Source organism: Delphinus delphis, chromosome 15 (genome assembly GCF_949987515.2).
Source record: "Delphinus delphis chromosome 15, mDelDel1.2, whole genome shotgun sequence".
Taxonomy (NCBI): Eukaryota; Metazoa; Chordata; class Mammalia; order Artiodactyla; family Delphinidae; genus Delphinus; species Delphinus delphis.
This window is the reverse complement of record NC_082697.1, coordinates 61006869-61026476: the sequence shown is the minus strand read 5'-3', so window position 1 is coordinate 61026476 and position 19608 is coordinate 61006869. Positions and strand designations below refer to the sequence as shown.

Genomic DNA, 19608 nt, shown 5'->3' with positions numbered 1-19608 from the left:
CGCCGCCAACCTCAGTCCTCTCCCGGCGCTGGCTCCGACAGAAGCCAGAGCCTCAGCTCCCAGCCCCGCCCGCCCTGGCGGGCGAGCAGACAAGCCTCTCGGCTGGTGAGTGCCGGTCGGCCCCGATCCTCTGCGCTGGAATCTCTCCGCTTTGCCCTCCGCACCCCTGTTGCTGTGCTCTCCTCCGCGGCTCCCAAGCTCCCCCACTCTGCCACCCGCAGTCTCCGCCGCCGAAGCTCCCCCACTCCGCCACCCGAAATCTCCGCCGCAAAGGGGCTTCCTAGTGTGTGGACACTTTTCCTCCTTCACAGCTCTCTCCCGCTGGTGCAGGACCCGTCCCTATCCTTTTGTCTCTGTTTATTTTTTTCTTTTGCCCTAACCAGGTATGTGGGGGGTTCCTTGCCTTTTGGGAGGTCTGAGGTCTTCTGCCAGCGTTCAGTGGGTGCTCTGTAGGAGTTGTTCCACGCGTAGATGTATTTCTGGTGTATCTGTGGGGAGGAAGGTGATCTCCGCGTCTTACTCTTCCGCCATCTTCCTGGAAGTCCCCTAGCATGAATTTCTAATAACTCTCCCCCCAAAATACTACCTTTGGTATTCTCCTTTTCTTCATATCCCCTCAATAAAAGATGTTTCCAAAAGCTGCATATAACACAGGTGAAGAGATGACAGCGGGAGGCTGGCCAGCCAGGCTTAACAGGCCATCTGCTCTGAGCTCTCTCTGTTCTGCTTCCTATGGCTTCTGAGCACCACCACCTTCTTCACATGAGTGAGGAAGTAAGGAACAGGGAAGAGTAACATTGCAGAACTTGAATCATCGGGTAGCCCGAGTTTTTTGTTTTTGTTCTTGTTTTTTAATTTGGCTGCGCCGGGTCTTAGTTGCGGCAGGCAGGCTCCTTAGCTGTGGCATGCGAACCCTTAGTTGCGGCATGCGTGTGGGATGTAGTTCCCTGACCAGGGATCGAACCCTGCCACCAGCATTGGGAGCGCAGAGTCTTAACTACTGGACCACCAGGGAAGTCCCCCAAGTTTTTTATATGTAACATTTTAAAGCGTTCACTTCGGGACTTTGCTGGTGGCACAGTGGTTAAGAATCCGCCTGCCATTGCAGGGGACACGTGTTTGAGCCCCTGGTCCAGGAAGATCCCAAATGCCATGGAGCAACTAAGCCCGTGCACCACAGCTACTGAGCCTGCACTCTAGAGCCCGCAATCCACAACTACTGAGCCCACGTGCCACAACTACTGAGCCCATGTGCCACAACTACTGAAGCCCGGATGCCTAGAGCCCATGCTCCACACGAAGCCACCGCAATGAGAAGCCTGCGCACTGCAATGAAGAGTAGCCCCCACTTGCCACAACTAGAGAAAAAGCCCACTCACAGCAACCAAGACCCAATGCAGCCAAAAATAAAGTAAATAAATAAATATATTTAAAAATAAAATAAAGCGTTCACTTCCTAGGGAGGGCTGACACAGGAGCTTGCTCATGTTCTCTCTCTCTCCCTCTCCGCACCCCACTCTGTGCCTGAATGGCCTCCCTTAGGGGGAATGACTAGATTCTTTATGCTTTTCATAACGTGGGGGCTATAAAAAAAAAACCTGTTTATAAGACTCATTTAGAGGAGACAGGACTCACACTGGCCCTGTGGTCTCTGTTATTATCAAGTTCTGATTCAGGGAACATATTTTCTTAAGGAAAATCAGGACATGTAATCTGATCTAATTCAACATGTCAGATCCTATAAAGCTTTTAAAATGAAGCCAGGTTTAATTATAATCTTGACAAGTCACCTTTTTGGAATGGAAGAGAATTATATGAAGGTGGGGTATACCTTTTAAGTGTTCAAATGCACGAGCGGTGTGACAGCCGGCAGACTCAAGAATTCTCCTGCTCTACTGTGTATCCATCAGGCAGCATGCAAGTAACAATGCTGTCTTGTGATTTAATGTAATCCAGACTGTTATTTTGTTATGGTTGCTCTACTATTCTACTCTTCTGTTAGGGTAACTCTATCAAAATAAAGACCAGGAATTTTCTTTAAAATTTTTTTCTTTTAAACACTATGAACAGCTTAGATTTGTGTATATCTGTGCACAAGCCTGGTGTAGAAGTTTCTTCTGAATAAGCTTGTTGTGGGTAAACTTTCAGACTTCAGTTCACAGTAAGGTCTTTAACTTGCACCTCCAGGCAGCAGCTACCCATGTTGTTTGATTGCTAGTTAAGTGTTAATAGAATTAAGAGTGTTAAAATATTTTTATAGGTTTAGTCTTCCACTTACTCTCAACACCTTTCATGTTGTTCCACTTGCATTTCAGTCTCACAGCCACCAGCACAGTAGGAAAGAGAAATCTGAGTCCCAGTCAAGCAGAAGGTGTCCTGGAGGCCAGAGTATCAGGGGAGATTTCTGACACTGAGCTTGAGCAGACAGATCCCTGTGCAGAATCCCTCTCAGAGGGAAGGAAAAAGGCCAAGAAATTAAAAAGGATGAAGAAGGACCTTTCTCCGACAGGTGTGTATTGAATCTCACTAAGGTTCTAGAGCTGTGTCTTCTTTAATGTTCTAGAAACTCTTATTTGGGGGGAGAGATTATAGCAGGGCTTCAGTCGATAACAAAGCCCATGTAGCCTAAAACGGGACCAGATGTTTTTCAGATCATTTTAATTTAATTTGAGGAATCTCCGAAAAGCCCTGGCTCTTGATAGAGTGAGGCTTGGTGGGGGCCTCCTTGTTAAAGATGGTTAAGTCTGTTTTGGTAACCTTCTCTCTGTCCTCCACGGTTTAGAGGCTTTGCTGATGTATGTAAAGTCACCTCAATATTTTAAATGTATATGTGAATTTGCACAGAGGCCTACTCCTACATGTGTTATTTTCAGTAGCAGAGTTTTCACTGTTCCCAGTAAAACCCCAGGCCACCTGAATTTCTCTCGTAAGCAGAATTATGTAAGGAGTAAAAGAAACGGGAAATGAACACATGTTGTATGCCTACTGTGTGCTAGACACTGGAGCCTTCTCTTTCCTGATTGAATTTCATTCTCACAACAGCCCTGACATAGGGACTCATCCTTGTTTTAGTGATGCAGAAGTCTGGACTCAGAGAGGTGAAGAAATGTGCAGGTCCAGGTAGCTAGTAAGAGCAGAATGAGAAGGTGAGCCAAGTCCCGTATCCTCTCTGTCCTCCAGACATGCTGTGGAGGCCCCATGAGCTAACCCAGCCCATGGTGCACAGACCCTCAGCAGGACCCGAGTACCAGGCAAGGAAGGGGCTTGCTGGGAAGCCAGCATCTGTGAAACGCCCTGCTCAGGAGATTGGGCCAGAACCTGGTCAGCTAGCAGACATGGTGACAGAAATTACAGCCACTGCTGACCAGGTTTGCTGATGACCCTGCACTGCACTTCATGCTTTTTTTTTTTTATCTTTATTTTTTCTGTTTTTTTTAAACGAATTTATTTTTTATACAGCAGGTTCTTATTAATTATCTATTTTATACATATTAGTGTATATATTTCAATCCCAATCTCCCAATTCATCACACCCTGCTTTCCCCCCTTGGTGTCCATACATTTGTTCTCTACATCTGTGTCTCTACTTATGCTTTGCAAACCGGTTTGTCTGTACCATTTTTCTAGATTACACAAATGTGCGTTAATATATGATATTTGTTTTTCTCTTTCTAACTTACTTCACTCTGTATGACAGTCTCTAGGTCCATCCATGTCTCTACAAATGACCCAATTTTGTTCCTTTTTATGGTGGAGTAATATTCCATTGTATATATGTACCACATCTTTTTTATCCATTCATCTGTCGATGGGCATTTAGGTTGCTTCCATGACTTGGCTACTGTAAATAGTGCTGCAGTGAACACTGGGGCGCATGTGTCTTTTTGAATTATGGTTTTCTCAGGGTATATGTCCAGTAATGGGATTGCTGTGTCATATGGTAATTCTATTTTTAGTTTTTTAAGGAACCTCTCTTTAGTGGCTGTATCTATTTACATTCCCACCAACAGTGCAAGAGGGTTCCCTTTTCTCCACACCCTCTCCAGCTTTTGTTGTTTGTAGATTTTCTGATGATGCCCATTCTAACCAGCGTGAGGTGATACCTCATTGTAGTTTTGATTTGCATTTCTCTAATAATTAGTGATGTTGAGCAGATTTTCATGTGCCTCTTGGCCATCTGTATGTCTTCTTTAGAGAAATGTCTATTTAGGTCTTCTGCCCACTTTTTGATTGGGCTGTTTGTTTTTTAAATATTGAGCTGCATGAGCTGTTTATATATTTTGGAGATTAATCCTTTGTCCGTTGATTCGTTTGCAAATATTTTCTCCCATTCTGAGGGTTGTCTTTTCGTCTTGTTTGTAGTTTCCTTTGCTGTGCAGAAGCTTTTAAGTTCCATTAGGACCCATTTGTTTATTTTTGTTTATTTCCATTACTCTAGGAGGTGGGTCAAAGAAGATCTTGCTGTGATTTATGTCAAAGTATGTTCTTCCCATGTTTTCCTCTAAGAGTTTTATATTGTCCAGTCTTACATTTAGGTTTTTAATCCATTTTGAGTTTATTTTTGTGTATGGTGTTAGGGAGTGTCCTAATTTCATTCTTTTACATGTCGTTCAGTTTCCCCAGCACCACTTATTGAAGAGACTGTCTTTTCTCCATTGTATATCCTTGCCTGCTTTGTATAGATTAGTTGACCACAGGTGCATGGGTTTATCTCTGGACTTTCTATCCTGTTCCATTGATCTATATTTCTGTTTTTGTGCCAGTACCATATTGTCTTGATTACTGTAGCTTTGTAGTATAGTCTGAAGTCAGGGAGTCTGATTCCTCCAGCTCTGTTTTTTTCCCTCAAGACTGCTTTGGCTATTCAGGGTCTTTTGTGTCTCCATTACAAATTTTAAGATTTTTTTGTTCTAGTTCTGTAAAAGTGCCATTGGTAATTTGATAGGGATTGCATTGAATCTGTAGATTGCTTTGGGTAGTATAGTCATGTTCACAATATTGATTTTTCTAAGAACATGGTATATCTCTCCATCTGTTTGTGTCATCTTTGACTTCTTTCATCAGTGTCTTATAGTTTTCTGAGTATGGGTCTTTTACCTCCTTAGGTAGGTTTATTCCTAGGTATTTTATTCTTTTTGTTGCAATGGTAAGTGGGAGTGTTTCCTAAATTTCTCTTTCTGATCTTTCATTGTTAGTGTATAGGTTAGTGTATAGTGCATAGATTTCTGTGCATTAATTTTGTATCCTGCAACTTTACCAGATTCATTGATTAGCTCTAGTAGTTTTCTGGTAGTATTTTTAGGATTATCTATATATAGTATTATGTCATCTGCAAACAGTGACAGTTTTATTTCGTCTTTTCCAATTTGTATTCCTTTTATTTCTTTTTCTTCTCTGATTGCCATGGCTAGGACTTCCAAAACTATGTTGAATAGTAGTGGCAAGAGTGGACATCCTTGTCTTGTTTCTGATCTTAGAGGAAATGCTTTCAGTTTATCACCATTGAGAATGATGTTTGCTGTAGGTTTGTCATATATGGCCTTTATTGTGTTCAGGTAGGTTCCCTCTATCCCCACTTTCTGGAGAGTTTTTTTGGTCATAAATGGGTGTTGAATTTTGTCAAAAGCTTTTTCTGCCTCTATTGAGATGATCATATGGTTTTTATTCTTCAGTTTGTTAATATGGTGTATCACATTGATTGATTTGCATATATTGAAGAATCCTTGCATCCCTAGGAAAAATCCCACTTGATCGTGGTGTATGACCCTTTTAATGTGTTGTTGGATTCTGTTTGCTAGTATTTTGTTGAGGAGTTTTGCATCTATATTCATCAATGATATTGGTCTGTAATTTTCTTTTTCTGTAGTATTTTTGTCTAGTTTTGGTATCAGGGTGATGGTGGCCTCATAGAATGAGTTTGGGAGTGTCCCTTCCTCTGCAGTTTTTGGAAGAGTTTGAGAATGATGGGTGTTAGCTCTTCTCTAAATGTTTGATAGAATTCACCTGTGAAGCCACCTGGTCCTGGACTTTTGTTTGTTGGAAGATTTTTAATCACAGTTTCAATTTCATTACTTGTGATTGGTCTGTTCATATTTTCTATTTCTTCCTTGTTCACTCTTGGAAGGTTATACCTTCCTAAGAATTTGTCCATTTCTTCCAGGTTGTCCGTTTTGTTAGCATAGGGCTGCTTGTAGTAGTCTCTTAACAATGCTTTGTATTTCTGTGGTATCTGTTGTAACTTCTCCTTTTTCATTTCTAATTTTATTGATTTGAGTTCTCTATCTCTTGATGAGTCTGGCTAAAGGTTTATGAATTTTGTTTATCTTCTCAAAGAACCAGGTTTTAGTTTTATTGATCTTTGCAATTGTTTTCTTTGTTTCTATTTCATTTATTTCTGCTCTGATCTTTACGATTTCTTTCCTTCTGCTAACTTTGGGTTTTGTTTGTTCTTCTTTCTCTAGTTCCTTTAGGTGTAAGGTTAGATTGTTTATTTGAGATATTTCTTGTTTCTTGAGGTAGGATTGTATTGCCATAAACTTCCCTCTTAAAAGTGCTTTTGCTGCATCCCATAGGTTTTGGATCATCATGTTTTCATTGTCATTTGTCTCTAGGTATTTTTTGATTTCTCTTTGATTTCTTCAGTGATATCTTGGTTATTTAGTAATGTATTGTTTATTGTTTAGCTTCCATGTGTTTATGTTTTTTATGGTTTTTTCTCGTAATTTATTTCTAATCTCATAGCGTTTTGGTCGGAAAAGATGCTTGATGTGATTTCAGTTTTCTTAAATTTATGAAGGCTTGATTTTTGACCCAAGATGTGATCTATCCTGGAGAATGTTCCGTGTGCACTTGAGAAGAAAGTGTAATCACTGTTTTCGGATGGAATGTCCTATAAATATCAATTAAATCTATCTGGTCTGTTGTGTCATTTAAAGCTTGTGTTTCCTTATTAATTTTCTGTGTGGATGATCTATCCATTGGTGTAAGTGACGTGTTAAAGTCCCCCACTATTACTGTGTTACTGTCGGTTTCCTCTTTTATAGCTGTTAGCAGTTGTCTTATGTATTGAGGTGCTCCTATGTTGGGTGCATATATATTTATAATTGTTATATCTTCTTCTTGGATTGATCCCTTGATCATTATGTAGTGTCCTTCCTCGTCTCTTGTAACATTCTTTATTTTAAAGTCTGTTTTGTCTGATGTGAGTATTGCTACTCCAGCTTTCTTTTGTTTTCCATTTGCATGGATTATCTTTTTCTATTCCCTCACTTTCAGTCTGTATGTGTCCCTAGGTCTGAAGTGGGTCTCTTGTAGACAACATATATATGAGTCTTGTTTTTGTATCCATTCAGTGAGCCTGTGTCTTTTCGTTGGAGCATTTAATCCATTCCCATTTAAGGTAATTATCAATATGTATGTTCCTATTACCATTTTCTTAATTGTTTTGGGTTTGTTTTTGTAGGTCCTTTTCTTCTCTTGTGTTTCCCACTTAGAGAAGTTCCTTTAGCATTTGTTGTAAAGCTGGTTTGGTGGTGCTGAATTCTCTTAGCTTTTGCTTGTCTGTAAAGCAGTTGCTTTCTCCGTTGAATCTGAATGAGATCCTTGCCAGGTAAAGTAATCTTGGTTGTAGGTTCTTCCCTTTCATCACTTTAAATATATCATGCCACTCCCTTCTGGCTTGTAGTTTCTGCTGAGAAATCAGCTGTTAACCTTATGGGAGTTCCCTTGCATGTTATTTGTCGTTTTCCCTTGTTGCTTTTAATAATTTTTCTTTGTCTTTAATTTTTGTCAGTTTGATTACTATGTGTCTCGGCATGTTTCTCCTTAGGTTTATCCTGCCTGGGACTCTTTGTGCTTCCTGGACTTGGGCAGCTCTTTCCTTTCCCATGTTAGGGAAGTTTTCCACTATAATCTCTTCAAATATTTTTTTTGAGTCCTTTCTTTCTCTCTTCTCTTTCTGAGACCCCTAAAATGCAAATGTTGGTGTGTTTAATGTTGTCCCAGAGGTCTCTTAGGCTGTCTTCATTTCTTTTCATCCTTTTTTCTTTACTCTGTTCCATAGCATTGAATGCCACCATTCTGTCTTCCAGGTCACTTATCCGTTCTTCTGCCTATTATTCTGCTGTTGATTCCTTCTAGTGTATTTTTCATTTCAGTTATTGTATCGTTCATCTCTGTTTGTTGTTCTTTAATTCTTCTAGGTCTTTGTTAAACATTTCTTGCATCCTCTCCATCTTTGCCTCCATTCTTTTTCCGAGGTCCTGCATCATCTTCACTATCATTATTCTGAACTCTTTTTCTGGAAGGTTGCCTATCTCCACTTCATTTAGTTGTTTTTCTGCGGTTTTATCTTGTTCCTTCATCTGGTATATAGTCCTCTGCCTTTTCATTTTGTATGTCTTTCTGTGAATGTGGTTTTCTTTCCACAGGCTGCAGGATTGTGGGTCTTCTTGCTTCTGCTCTCTCCCCTAAAAATATGGACTCTTAGAGCCTTCGCCTCTTCTCTGACATAGGAGCCTACATCACATGTGAAGGCAACCACTCCACCATCCTGAGTTCCTTAGATGTGGCATGTTCGGATCCTATCTTTATTTTTTTTAATTAATTTTTATTAGAGTATAGTTGCTTTACAGTGTTGTGTTAGTTTCCGCTATACAGCAAAGTGATTCAGTTACACATATACATATATCCCCTCTTTTTTAGATTTCCTTCCCATTTAGGTCACCACAGAGCACTGAGTAAAGTTCCCTGTGCTATACAGTAGGTTCTCATTAGTTATGTATTTTATACATAGTAGTGTATATATGTCAATCCCAATCTCCCAATTCATCCACCCCCCCACCCCTGCACTTCGTGCTTGATGGAAATGCTTTCGTTTAAATCTCTGAAGTAGGCATGATGGTCCATTTTACAATTAAGAAAACTGACGCCTGAGAAAAGGCAGTGTCTTCTGCAAGTGGTGTTGAGAAAACTGGAAAGCTGCGTGTAAATCAGTGAAGTTAGAAGACTCCCTCACAAAAATAAATTCAAAATAGCTTAAAGACTTAAATATAAGACATGACACCATAAAATTCCTAGAAGAGAACATAGGCAAAACATTCTCTGGCATAAATCGTAGCCATGTTTTCTTAGGTCAGTCTCCCAAGGCAGTAGAAATAAAAAGAAAAATAAACAAATGGGATCTAATCAAACTTACAAGCTTTTGTACAGCAAAGGAAACTATAAAGAAAATGAAAAGACAACCTCCAGAATGGGAGAAAATATTTGCAAATGATGCGTCCAACAAGGGCTTAATTTCCCAAATATACAAACAGCTCATGCAACTCAACAACAACAACAACAAAAAACAGTACAATCAACAAATGGGCAGAAGTCCTAAGTAGACGTTTCTCCAAAGAAGACATGCAGATGGCCAACAGGCACATGAAAAGATGCTCAGTATCACTAATTATTAGAGAAATGCAAATCAAAACTACAATGAGGTATCACCTCATACTGGTCAGAATAGCCATCATTAAACATCTACAAATAACAAATGCTGGAGAGGGTGTGGAGAAAAGGGAACCCTCCTACACTGTTGGTGGGAATGTAAATTGGTACAGCCACTATGTAAAACCATATGGAGGTTCCTTAAAAAACTAAAAATAGAACTACCATATGATCCAGCAATCCCTCTCCTGGGCATATATCTGGAGAAAACTCTAATTCGAAAAGATATGTGCACCCCAGTGTTCATAGCAGCACTGTTTACAGTAGCCAAGACATGGAAGTACCCTAAATGTCCATCAACAGATGAATGGAAAGAAGATGTGGTACATGTATACAATGGAATACTACTAAGTCATAAAAAAAGAACGAAATAATGCCATTTGCAGCAACGTGGATGGACCTAGAAATTATCATACTAAGTGAAGTAAGTCAGAAAGAGAAAGACAAATACCATGTGATATCACTTACATGTGGAATCTAAAATATGATACAAATGAACTTATTTGCAAAACAGAAACAGACTCACAGACATAGAAAAACAATTTATGGTTACCAAAGGGGAAAGGGTGTGGAGGAGGGATAAATTAGGAGTTTGGGATTATCAAATCCAAACTACTATATGTAAAATAGGTAAACAAGGTCATATTGTGTATCACAGGGAACTATATTCAATATCCTGTAATAAACCATAGTGGAAAAGAATATGAAAAAGAATATATATATAAATGAATCACTTTGCTGCACACCAGAAATTAACACGACATTGTAAATCAACTACACTTCGATAAAAAAAAATTAAAGAAAGAAAAGAAAAGGAGTGAGGAAACAGCGGAGGCCTGAAGGTTATGTGACTTGCCCAAGATCACAGAGCCCTTAAGTCAGGCCTGCAATAAAGTGAGTACCTTTAAGCACAGTTACGTGATGAGGGGGATGCCTGCAAGCCAAAATTACTCTTCTCCTTTATCTTGCTTCCTGATAGTCACCCCTGTTAGTGGAACCAACAGTCAAATCAAAGGATGGGAGTGGAAGCCTGGAACTTGATTCACACTCAAGCCAAGAATCCATTGTGTTTCAGTTAATTCCTCTTTTTACATGTGGCTCGATCTGCCTGCAGGGCGTTTTCTGAATCTCATTGATATGAATGAAATCAAAGAAGCAGCAAAAATGTCACAGATGCCTTTTATACATTATGCTAAAGCTTAACTTTAACTGAAAACTTAAACTCTTGTTTGAAGTCTGGGTCGTGTATTTTAACTGTCTCTTGAATCTGTGAGTCTCCCTTTCCCTCATTTAGGTATTAGAGAAGTTTTTAATCTGTAACATACTTAGTCTTCATCTTTGATAACTTGTTGCCACTGCCGCATTGTACCTGCTTCACAAATCTTAAATATTAAATGTTAGCATGACTTTCAGAGCTCACCCCAAGCATGTTGTGGGGCGGGGCACTTTTCCCCTCTTGTATAGCTTTCCTTCACATCATTCTCTTTAATTTTTTCACTTATCTGTTACTTCTCAGGGACAGGATTTTAGGTTTTTTCCCTTCTATCTCAGCACAGTCTCAAAGGTATTAAAATACCTAATAATAGATTGCATCAGTAGATTAGCTCCTTTTATAACTTTCATCGTTTTAAGTGAAAACTTTCTATGAGTTATTTGGGGTTTTGAATTTATAATACCATCATTAAAATAGTTTTTTTTTTCCTCCCATTGACAGTAAAGCTGTCACTGCCACAAGATTTGAGCTAAAAAAAAAAAAAGATAGGTTTTTGTACTTCTTTGTCAATCCAGCTAAAAAAAGAGAAGCATCTTGACAACTTTTAATTGAATCAGAGAACTTGAGATCATTGAGTTTTCTTCTGGAGCACCATTCACTAAGACCTTCTGACGCAAGGCTGGAAGTTTCCTGGATCCTCTTTAGCAGGTTTGTTTTAAGCATGTAGTCCTAATAGTATCAGCTGGATGTAGGTCAAGATATCGGGCGCTGGACTTGGTAAGTCATATGATTTTGATTGCTCATTTACTTTAAGGAGGTCCTAAAATGAGCAACAGTACAAAGTTCGGACTCTAAAGGGTCTGTATGAATCTCCCAAAGGTTCAGAGAATCCCAGGAGCAGAGAGGGCCTGGATTGATGTCGGCCAGAACTGGATTAGAGTGTCTGGTACAGTGTGGCTCCGTCTGTCCTGCACAGATGGGTTCTAAGGCATCTAGCCTGAGCGTTCCTACTGGGGATGTTATCTTGACAGGTGCTCAGATGATTCACTAGGGTGCGTTGGTTGCCCAGTACACTGCTAGTGAAGGCATGAAAAACATAAAAGACAGCATTCCACCTGTAGGAAATGTTCTGTTTTCCGAGGGGAAAGTAGCAAAAAGTACGGCCATAGAATATCATGTACCGTAGCAATCCCGGGACACTGATGCTCGATAAATCCCACACAAAACAGTGTCATTTTTCTTAGTTACACAATTTAGTATCAAAGATACACTAAGAGTTAAGTACTGGACACCTTCCAAGATAACAAAATGACTTAAGTTATAGAAGAAATAACCATTTATTGAGTTGATATTATATACCGGACATTGTGCTAGGAACGTCCTTTATGGTCTAGTCGTTATAAAAACCAAGTAAGGTGTAGATATCATTATATCTAATTTATAGAGAGGAAACCAAGGCTCACAGAATCACAAATATGCAAAGTCAAATACAGCTGTTATTGGGGGTGGCGGGGAGGGCTGTCTGATCCAGAGCAAAGGCCTTGTACCACTCTGGAAAATGTGAAGTTTATCCAAACTTTAGAGGAAACAAAGGATTCTTTGCAAAGGTGAATATTTCTGGCATCTGTTCTAGATCAGAAACAACTACCAACCTGGATTTTCTTGTGATGAAGTCATGCAGTAAAAGTCCGAGACATTATTCTCTTTTGGAGCTTTTTATGTACATGTTATGTACTTAGTAAATATTTCTCGTAACTGTAGTTGTTTCTATCCTATTTTCAGGAAGCAAATGTATAATATAAATCCCCTCCCTTTATATTTATTGCAGTTAGTGTAGATTGGTAATGCTGTCTGCTTTCCACTGGGGCATTCAAGGTATATTCTTCATTGGTATATAAAGGAAACAGCTCTGTGTGCCATTTATGCTGGAGTAAACTGTCCAAGAAATGTTCCCCAGATAGTAATGGATGGGTGTCCACAGCGCACTTGCTCTTGCTGAGTAAGTGAATTGTGTTCCAGTGGCCTGATGCTGACGAGACTGGCCAGTCTCAAAATAAAGATGGACTGTCCACTAGCCAGAGGCTCCGGCAGTGCCTGTTAGACAGTGTTCACGGAACAGGGCCGAGCTGTGGACTGTTCCTGGTGACTTTTTGTCACATGATAGAGTTGTTCCAAGTTTCCTTTCCACTTTACATTTAAAATCCAACACAGGGCTTCCCTGGTGGCACAGTGGTTAAGAATCCACCTGCCAGTGCAGGGGACACGGGTTCGAGCCCTGGTCTGGGAAGATCCCACATGCGGTGGAGTAACTAAGCCCATGTGCCACAACTGCTGAGCCCACGCTCTAGAGCCTGCAAGCCACAACTACTGAGCCTGCGTACCACAACCACTGAAGCCCACGCGCCTGGAGCCCGTGCTCAACAAGAGAAGCCACCGCAATTAGAAGCCCGTGCACCGCAATGAAGAGTAGCCCCCGCTCGCCGCAACGAGAGAAAAGCCTGCAACGAAGACCCAACGCAGCCAAAAATAAAATAAATTTATTAAAAAAAGAAAAACCCAACACATTAGAGCTTTACATGGTTTCCAAGAGCCGCAGGTTTTATTGTAGTCTTGACTAATCTGCTGAACCTTTCCAGCTTAAACCCCTAGGGTTACAGTATAAAAGTAGGGAGTCTACCTAGAACAGCGGTCTCCTTGTGCTGTTGGAGGTCTCCTGAAGTGAGGAACACGATCTGCAGTTGGTGCTATCGGTCACTTGAGCGGCCAGGCTAGGGATGTCAAACGACCTCCCAAAGAACTTTTTAATTCCTCAATTAAAATGCAGATTTCAGCCTAACTGAGGAGTGTGCTGCCCTGTGGGGCGGCACACTCCCTGCGCCTCCCTCTTCCTCCAGGCATACCTCGGGGGCTCCCCACACACCATCCAGGGGAGCCCTGCTTTCTTGGTGTGGATACCACCCCACGACCAGGCCCTTTGGAGCACTTCCTACTTAAAAACTCCTGTATGGCACCCCAGAGGATCTTGCCCTATACAGAATTCCACTCTGTAGGAAACGGTAGGACGGCAGATTTCCAGCGTGCTGTGTAGTTTTTCAGATTCACGTGAGGGAAGAGCTGTCTTAGCTCAGAGTTTCTCCCTTTCAACTCTAGTTAGATGAAAGGTAAATCAGCAGAAACAATCACCCTTTGTGTTTACCACTTTTTAGTTTCTTTTGTTGTTTCTGTTAACAAAAATAATGTGCTCACTGTGAAAATCAGTAAAATGAAGGAAGCTAGAAAGAACATTAAACCCTAGTTACCTCATACTCTGTTAACAAGTATTTTACTCTATCTTTTTTTTTTTTTTTTTTTTTTTTAATTTGCGTTACGCGGGCCTCTCACTGTTGTGGCCTCTCCCGTTGCGGAGCACAGGCTCCAGACGCGCAGGCTCAGCGGCCATGGCTCACGGACCTAGCCGCTCCGCGGCATGTGGGATCCTCCCGGACCAGGGCACGAACCCGTGTCCCCTGCATCGGCAGGCGGACTCTCAACCACTGCGCCACCAGGGAAGCCCCTGCCTATCGTTTTTATACATAGTTGGCATCATACTCTATATGTCGTTTAGTATCTTGTTTTCCCCCCATTTAAAAAAAAAACTCTTGGTCAAATAATTTTAATTATCAGCATAATATTGCATATTAAAATCTGTTGGATTTTTTTAAAACAACATTCCTCATACCTTTTGCAGGGTCAGCTTTATTAAGATACAGTTTACATACAATATGTCATTACTTTTAGGTGTACAAGTTGATGAATTTTGACAAATATGTACAGTCAAATAACCATCACTGTGCTCAAGAAATAGAACAGTTATTCCAGAAGATTCCCTCGTGCCCCTTTGCAATCAGCCCCTTCCCATCCATAGATCCCAGCAGCTGCTGATCTGCTTTCTATTCCTGTAATTTTGCTTTTTTCAGAAGGTCATTTAAATGGAATCATTCAATAAGTAAGCCCTTGAGTCTTGCACTTAGCTTAACACATTTGACGTTTGTCTGTGTTCTTGCCCATGTCACTGGCTCATTCCTTCTTTCTGCTGAGTAGCAGTCCATTTTATGGACATATCACTGTTCATTTATCCATTTTGCCTGTTGACATTTAGGTTGTTAGCAACTAAGAATCTAGCAGATATAAACATTTGTGTATAAGTTTTTGTGCGAACTAAGTGTTCATTTCTTTGGGAAAATACCTAAGGCTGGAATTACTGAGTCGTGTGGTAAGTGTATGTTTAATTTTATAAGAACCTGGCACGCTGTTTTCCAAAGTGGCTGCAGCATTTTGCATTCCCACCAGCCGGGCATGAGGGCTTAGTGGCTCTGTACCTTCACCAGTGTTGGTATTGTCCTTTTTGCCATTCTAGTGGTATGTACTGGTATCTCATTATGGCTTTGGTTTGAATTTCCCTAATGACTAATGATGTTAAGTATCTTTTTATTTGATTATTTGTCCATTTAAATCTCTTTAATGAAATGTTTGTTCAAATCTTTTGCTCATTTTTTCATTGGGCTGTTTGTTTTCTCCTTATTCAGTTTTAAGAGTTCTTATGTATTCTTACGTATTCAGGATACAGGTCCTTATGGGTGTTCTACAAATTCTTCCAGACTGTGCTTTTCTTTTCATTCTCTTAACAGTATCTTTCAATAGTAGAAGTTTTAAATTTTAACGAAATCCAATTTATCAATCTTTTTCCCTTGGATTATGCCTTTGTTGTCATATCTAAGAAATCTTTGCCTTACTCGATTGCAGAGATCTTCTCTTGTGTTTTCTTCTAGAAGTTTTCCAGTTTTAGGTTTTACATGCAGACATACAATCCATTTAGAGTTAATCTTTGTATGTGATGCAAGGTATGGCCCATCGTAGCAGGAGGCAGATGTCCTGAAGTATCTATTTAAAAAGAAGAATTGTTCCTGAATAATTCTTTGCACTCTAGTAACTAAACAGGGCTGTGAAAGTGAGTTCGCCGGAAAACCGACCATAGCTCTTTGTCCGTTAGCTTTGAGACAGATCCTTCAACGGTCTACAGCTCTCCCTTTCTGGAAGGTGCTAGGACAAACACCAGCAGTGGCGTCCAGCTCCCCTCTGGTCTGGGTCTCCTTTACATGGTTTGTAAAGTTCTGTTTCCTCCGTACACATCATTCTTGCTCAGCAGCTGCGCATTTTAGGCAGCTCTCTGACTGCAGGCTGTTGGCTTCCTGGGCAGCCACCACGTTCAGTGTTGGGCCACCTTATCCCTAAGGGAAGGGGCCTAACGTGCATTAAAAACTTGCTCTAGGGCTTCCCTGGTGGCGCAGTGGTTGAGAGTCCGCCTGCCGATGCAGGGGACGCGGGTTTGTGCCCCCGTCCGGGAAGATCCCACATGCCGCGGAGCGGCTGGGCCCATGAGCCATGGCCGCTGAGCCTGCGTGTCCGGAGCCTGTGCTCCGCAACTGGAGAGGTCACAACAGTGAGAGGCCCGCGTACTGCAAAGAAAAAAAAAAGAAAAAAAAAAAACTTGCTCTGTGCCAGGAACCTGGCTGAATCTCAGAAGTCCTGGGTGGCATAAAGTAGCATCGAGTCCATCTTATAGATGAGGCACTGAGAGTTGCTTGGAGTCTTACAGCTAGTGAGATGGTCAGGCCAGACTTGCCTCACTTCACAGCTTTTGCTTATTCTGTTATTTCTCACTAGCTCATCACAGAGTCGCTCCTGTGCGTTTGATGGCGTACCACCAGACTCACATATACTCCCGTCCAGCTAACCACGGGTGCGATTATAAATATGACAATGCTGTTGCTTTTAGCCATTTATCTTTTTTCCTCTCAGCTAGTTTTAATTTATTTCAGCTCCCCACATTTGGCGTTGTGGCTTTTACCTTTAGAATGGCAGATTGGCTGCTGTAATATTTCTTTGATATGTGAATTGTAAAAATGCCCTTATTGATGTTTATTTTCCTCCCTACAATTAGGTGTTGTGTGAATGTGTGGTGGAGGAGGGGTCAGGCTGGTTTCAGTCTTATCATGGGCCGTCTGTAGTATTTAGTTGCTCTGGGGAGGGGAGTGTTTGTGTTTGTGTTTTGTTTCATTTTTCAATAACCTTTATTCCTTTTCTAACTGGATCATGGCACTCTTTGTCACATGGACCATCTCCTGCCCATCTTCACTTCTCAGGAGCAGTCCGAAGAGATGCATGTGCAACACAGCCACGAGACTTGGGGCAGAACACTTCAAATGACCCCTCGCCTGCTCTTCTTATCCTGTCTGTCTGGACTTTATCTCAATAAATGAGCAGAAGTGGGAATTCTCACTCTAGTGGAATTCCCTGTGTTATTTCATGTGTTTGGACCTAGTTACCTTTAGGCATTCCTGTCACTGGCAGTAGCCACTGCCAGCCGAGCGAGTTCCCCTCTGTTTTTAGAAGTTACTCTCCACTTCAGGCATCATCACAGACCTCCCCCCTTTTGAACTCTTGGTGTGTTAGCGGCTGGGGCTGGCTTTGCCCTTTTCCCTGCCAGCCCTGCTCTAGGGCTTAAATAATGCATGATACCACGGGTATGGGAATGCCCGGTCGTGCATTTTCCATCGTGAACACGCTGTTTCCTGACTTAATTCCCATTCACTCGGATCTGGACATTTGTGGTCCAGGCCCTGACCCAGTGCTGCTGCTGCTGTTGCAGAAAGTAGCTGAATGCAGAAGGGCTTCTAACTTCGGGGTGAAACTGTTTGTAACGGAAGAGACCCTTCAGTCCGAGAAGACTGTAGCCAGTGTTGCTGAAATTGGAAAAAGCTACAAGCTGCTTTTGCCCCTTTTGGGATCTCTGAACTCCCACTGGTAGGCTTCCCGCCACTGTCTAGCTGCCAGCCCCTGATATTTCTCATCTGGGTGCCGGTCACCACGGCACAGAGGAACCCAGCCACCTTGGTGCTGCGGAAGGATCCAGACCCCATCTCAGCCACTCGCTAGATGTCTTGTATCTGTAAAATGGGGATATTGGTACCCCTGAACTGGGCTTTTATGAAGATTAAATGAACTAAGTGCCCAGCATGCTGGCTAGCAAAGAATACAGAGTGTGTTCTCACTGAGAGATACTGTCACTCCTGTAAAATCAAGAGAGGCACCCAAGCAGGGAGGCACTTCCTTGGCCCTGCCGTGATGTTTCCGCAGTGTGGCCTCTGTTTGCCGGGCACTGCTCTCCATAGGCAAGGCCCACCCGTGGACTCTCTCCACTTGTGGCCGTGCCACCGCCCGGCCCTGGCCCTGGTCAAAGCTGTCTTTGCAGCTGGTCTTTTTGTTTTCCCCCCCGGGGTGGTCCTCTCCTTGTTCACCTTGTTTTGTCCTCTCCCACCAGGAAGCATCTCGGACAGCTCAGCCAAGCTCTTTGAGGTCCCTGACACGTGGTAACCAAGACCTGAGTGGAACAAACCGCTGGTGCTGTTGCTGAGAAGGAAAGAAGCAGCCGGCATTTTTGGAAGCCATACTGTGTTTAACTGAATCCAATGTGGTGCAGGAGGGGTTTGAAACCAAGTGTGTGTCTCCTGAAAAATCCCAGTTTTTATCGTCAAGGCTGTGTTCCTTCCTCTTTAGCATCACCTGTCTGCTGGCGCTCAGCATGTCGTTGGCTGTCATGTGTACGTGATTAACCAGGTCATTACTTGTTGCTCATGTGAAACCCTTCCTGTCATGAATCTGTGTTTAAGAATCCACCTGATGGGGAAGGTTGGCCCTGAGATTTCACAGAAAGAGCCGACACTCTTAGGTGCTGTGATCCTGATTTGGGGTTGCACTCTTTCCTGCTTTGAGAGGTTCTCATCCACCATCTCATGCTCAGTCCTGGGGGCAGCCCCAGCGCGTGGGTATGTCTCCCAGTAGAGAATTCGGTTGTGTCTGCCTGCTTTCCACCATCGCTGCGTGAAAATATGAGGCTCTCAAGCTTGTTTTCCCAGTAGGAAAATCTCTACCGCTGTCAACACCTGCCTTGACCTTTGGGGCATATTTATTTAGAGTTTTCCCCCTAAGATATGAGTTTCTCATGGTGGAGTGTACGAGTGAAAAGTTAATTTCTGTTTTCCCATGTAGTGCTGCTTTCAGTTTTCGTTATCTTAGCCTGGTGTCTTCTCTGTTTGGTGGCATCTGGGGGTGAGGTGGCGTGTGTGCATGTGTGTGAAATCATGACAAATCGACACCCTGTACCAGCCCTTTCTCTGTTGAAACAGGTCACAACAGGGACAGAATCTCGTGGATCTGCTTCAGTAGATCTGCTTCATATAGATCATTGTTAGATATTTAACATTTTTGTATCGTGGAAATAAAAATGAAAAATGTATTTCCAAAAGATGAAAATTAAAGAAATTTTCATAGGATTTTGTTTTTTTCCTTTCTCTTCTTTTATAAGTGAATGACATACTTAATCTCTACGTAGACATATTTCTCTCTAAAGATCACCCTTGAAAAAGCCCTGTAAGTCACTAAGCCTGTTGCTTATGGTTTTCTCTTTTTTCTTTTTTAACCTCTAACCCTTTCACCTGCCTTGATGTGTCAGATGCCTGGTGCTGGAGTGGAGCCCGTGGTAAATGGTGTAGGAGGGGCTGCATCTTTTTCTGGTGGGAAGGATCTGAGTTGTTACAGGTCTGATGAGAATCCCAGGTGTCGTGGGAATTCAGATTTGTAAAACATTTTCCCCAATTAAGGGCCTCTTAACATCTTCCCTTCCCCCTCCCCCTTGTCCCCAAAGTTACAAACCCAGACTTGGCACGAGGAGCTCCCACCCCTGCTCAACGCGGTCGCCAGGCACAGCCCAGTGGGAAAGTGTGACAGGAGGGTAAAGACAAAGGAGGGGGTTAGAGGGCGCTGCTGGACTCTCCTGAGTCATTAAAGCCTACGGGTAGAAACAGGTA

General features: G+C 42.1%; 1 protein-coding gene across 2 annotated transcripts in view; it reads left to right on the top strand.

Annotated features, from left to right (window-relative positions):
- The window catches only part of PARN (poly(A)-specific ribonuclease), a 167762-nt gene extending 148694 nt beyond the window's left edge, over nucleotides 1-19068 (top strand). Inside the window, exons 23-24 of one of the 2 annotated variants that reach the window (XM_060031774.1) lie at nucleotides 2316-2509; nucleotides 18063-19068. In XM_060031774.1, the coding sequence (XP_059887757.1) occupies nucleotides 2316-2509; nucleotides 18063-18115 (247 nt within the window). In that variant the 3' untranslated portion in view covers nucleotides 18116-19068. The remainder of the gene's footprint in view (nucleotides 1-2315; nucleotides 2510-18062) is intronic. The other variant, XM_060031775.1, reaches the window with a different exon arrangement.
- Nucleotides 19069-19608: the final 540 nt, after the last annotated feature.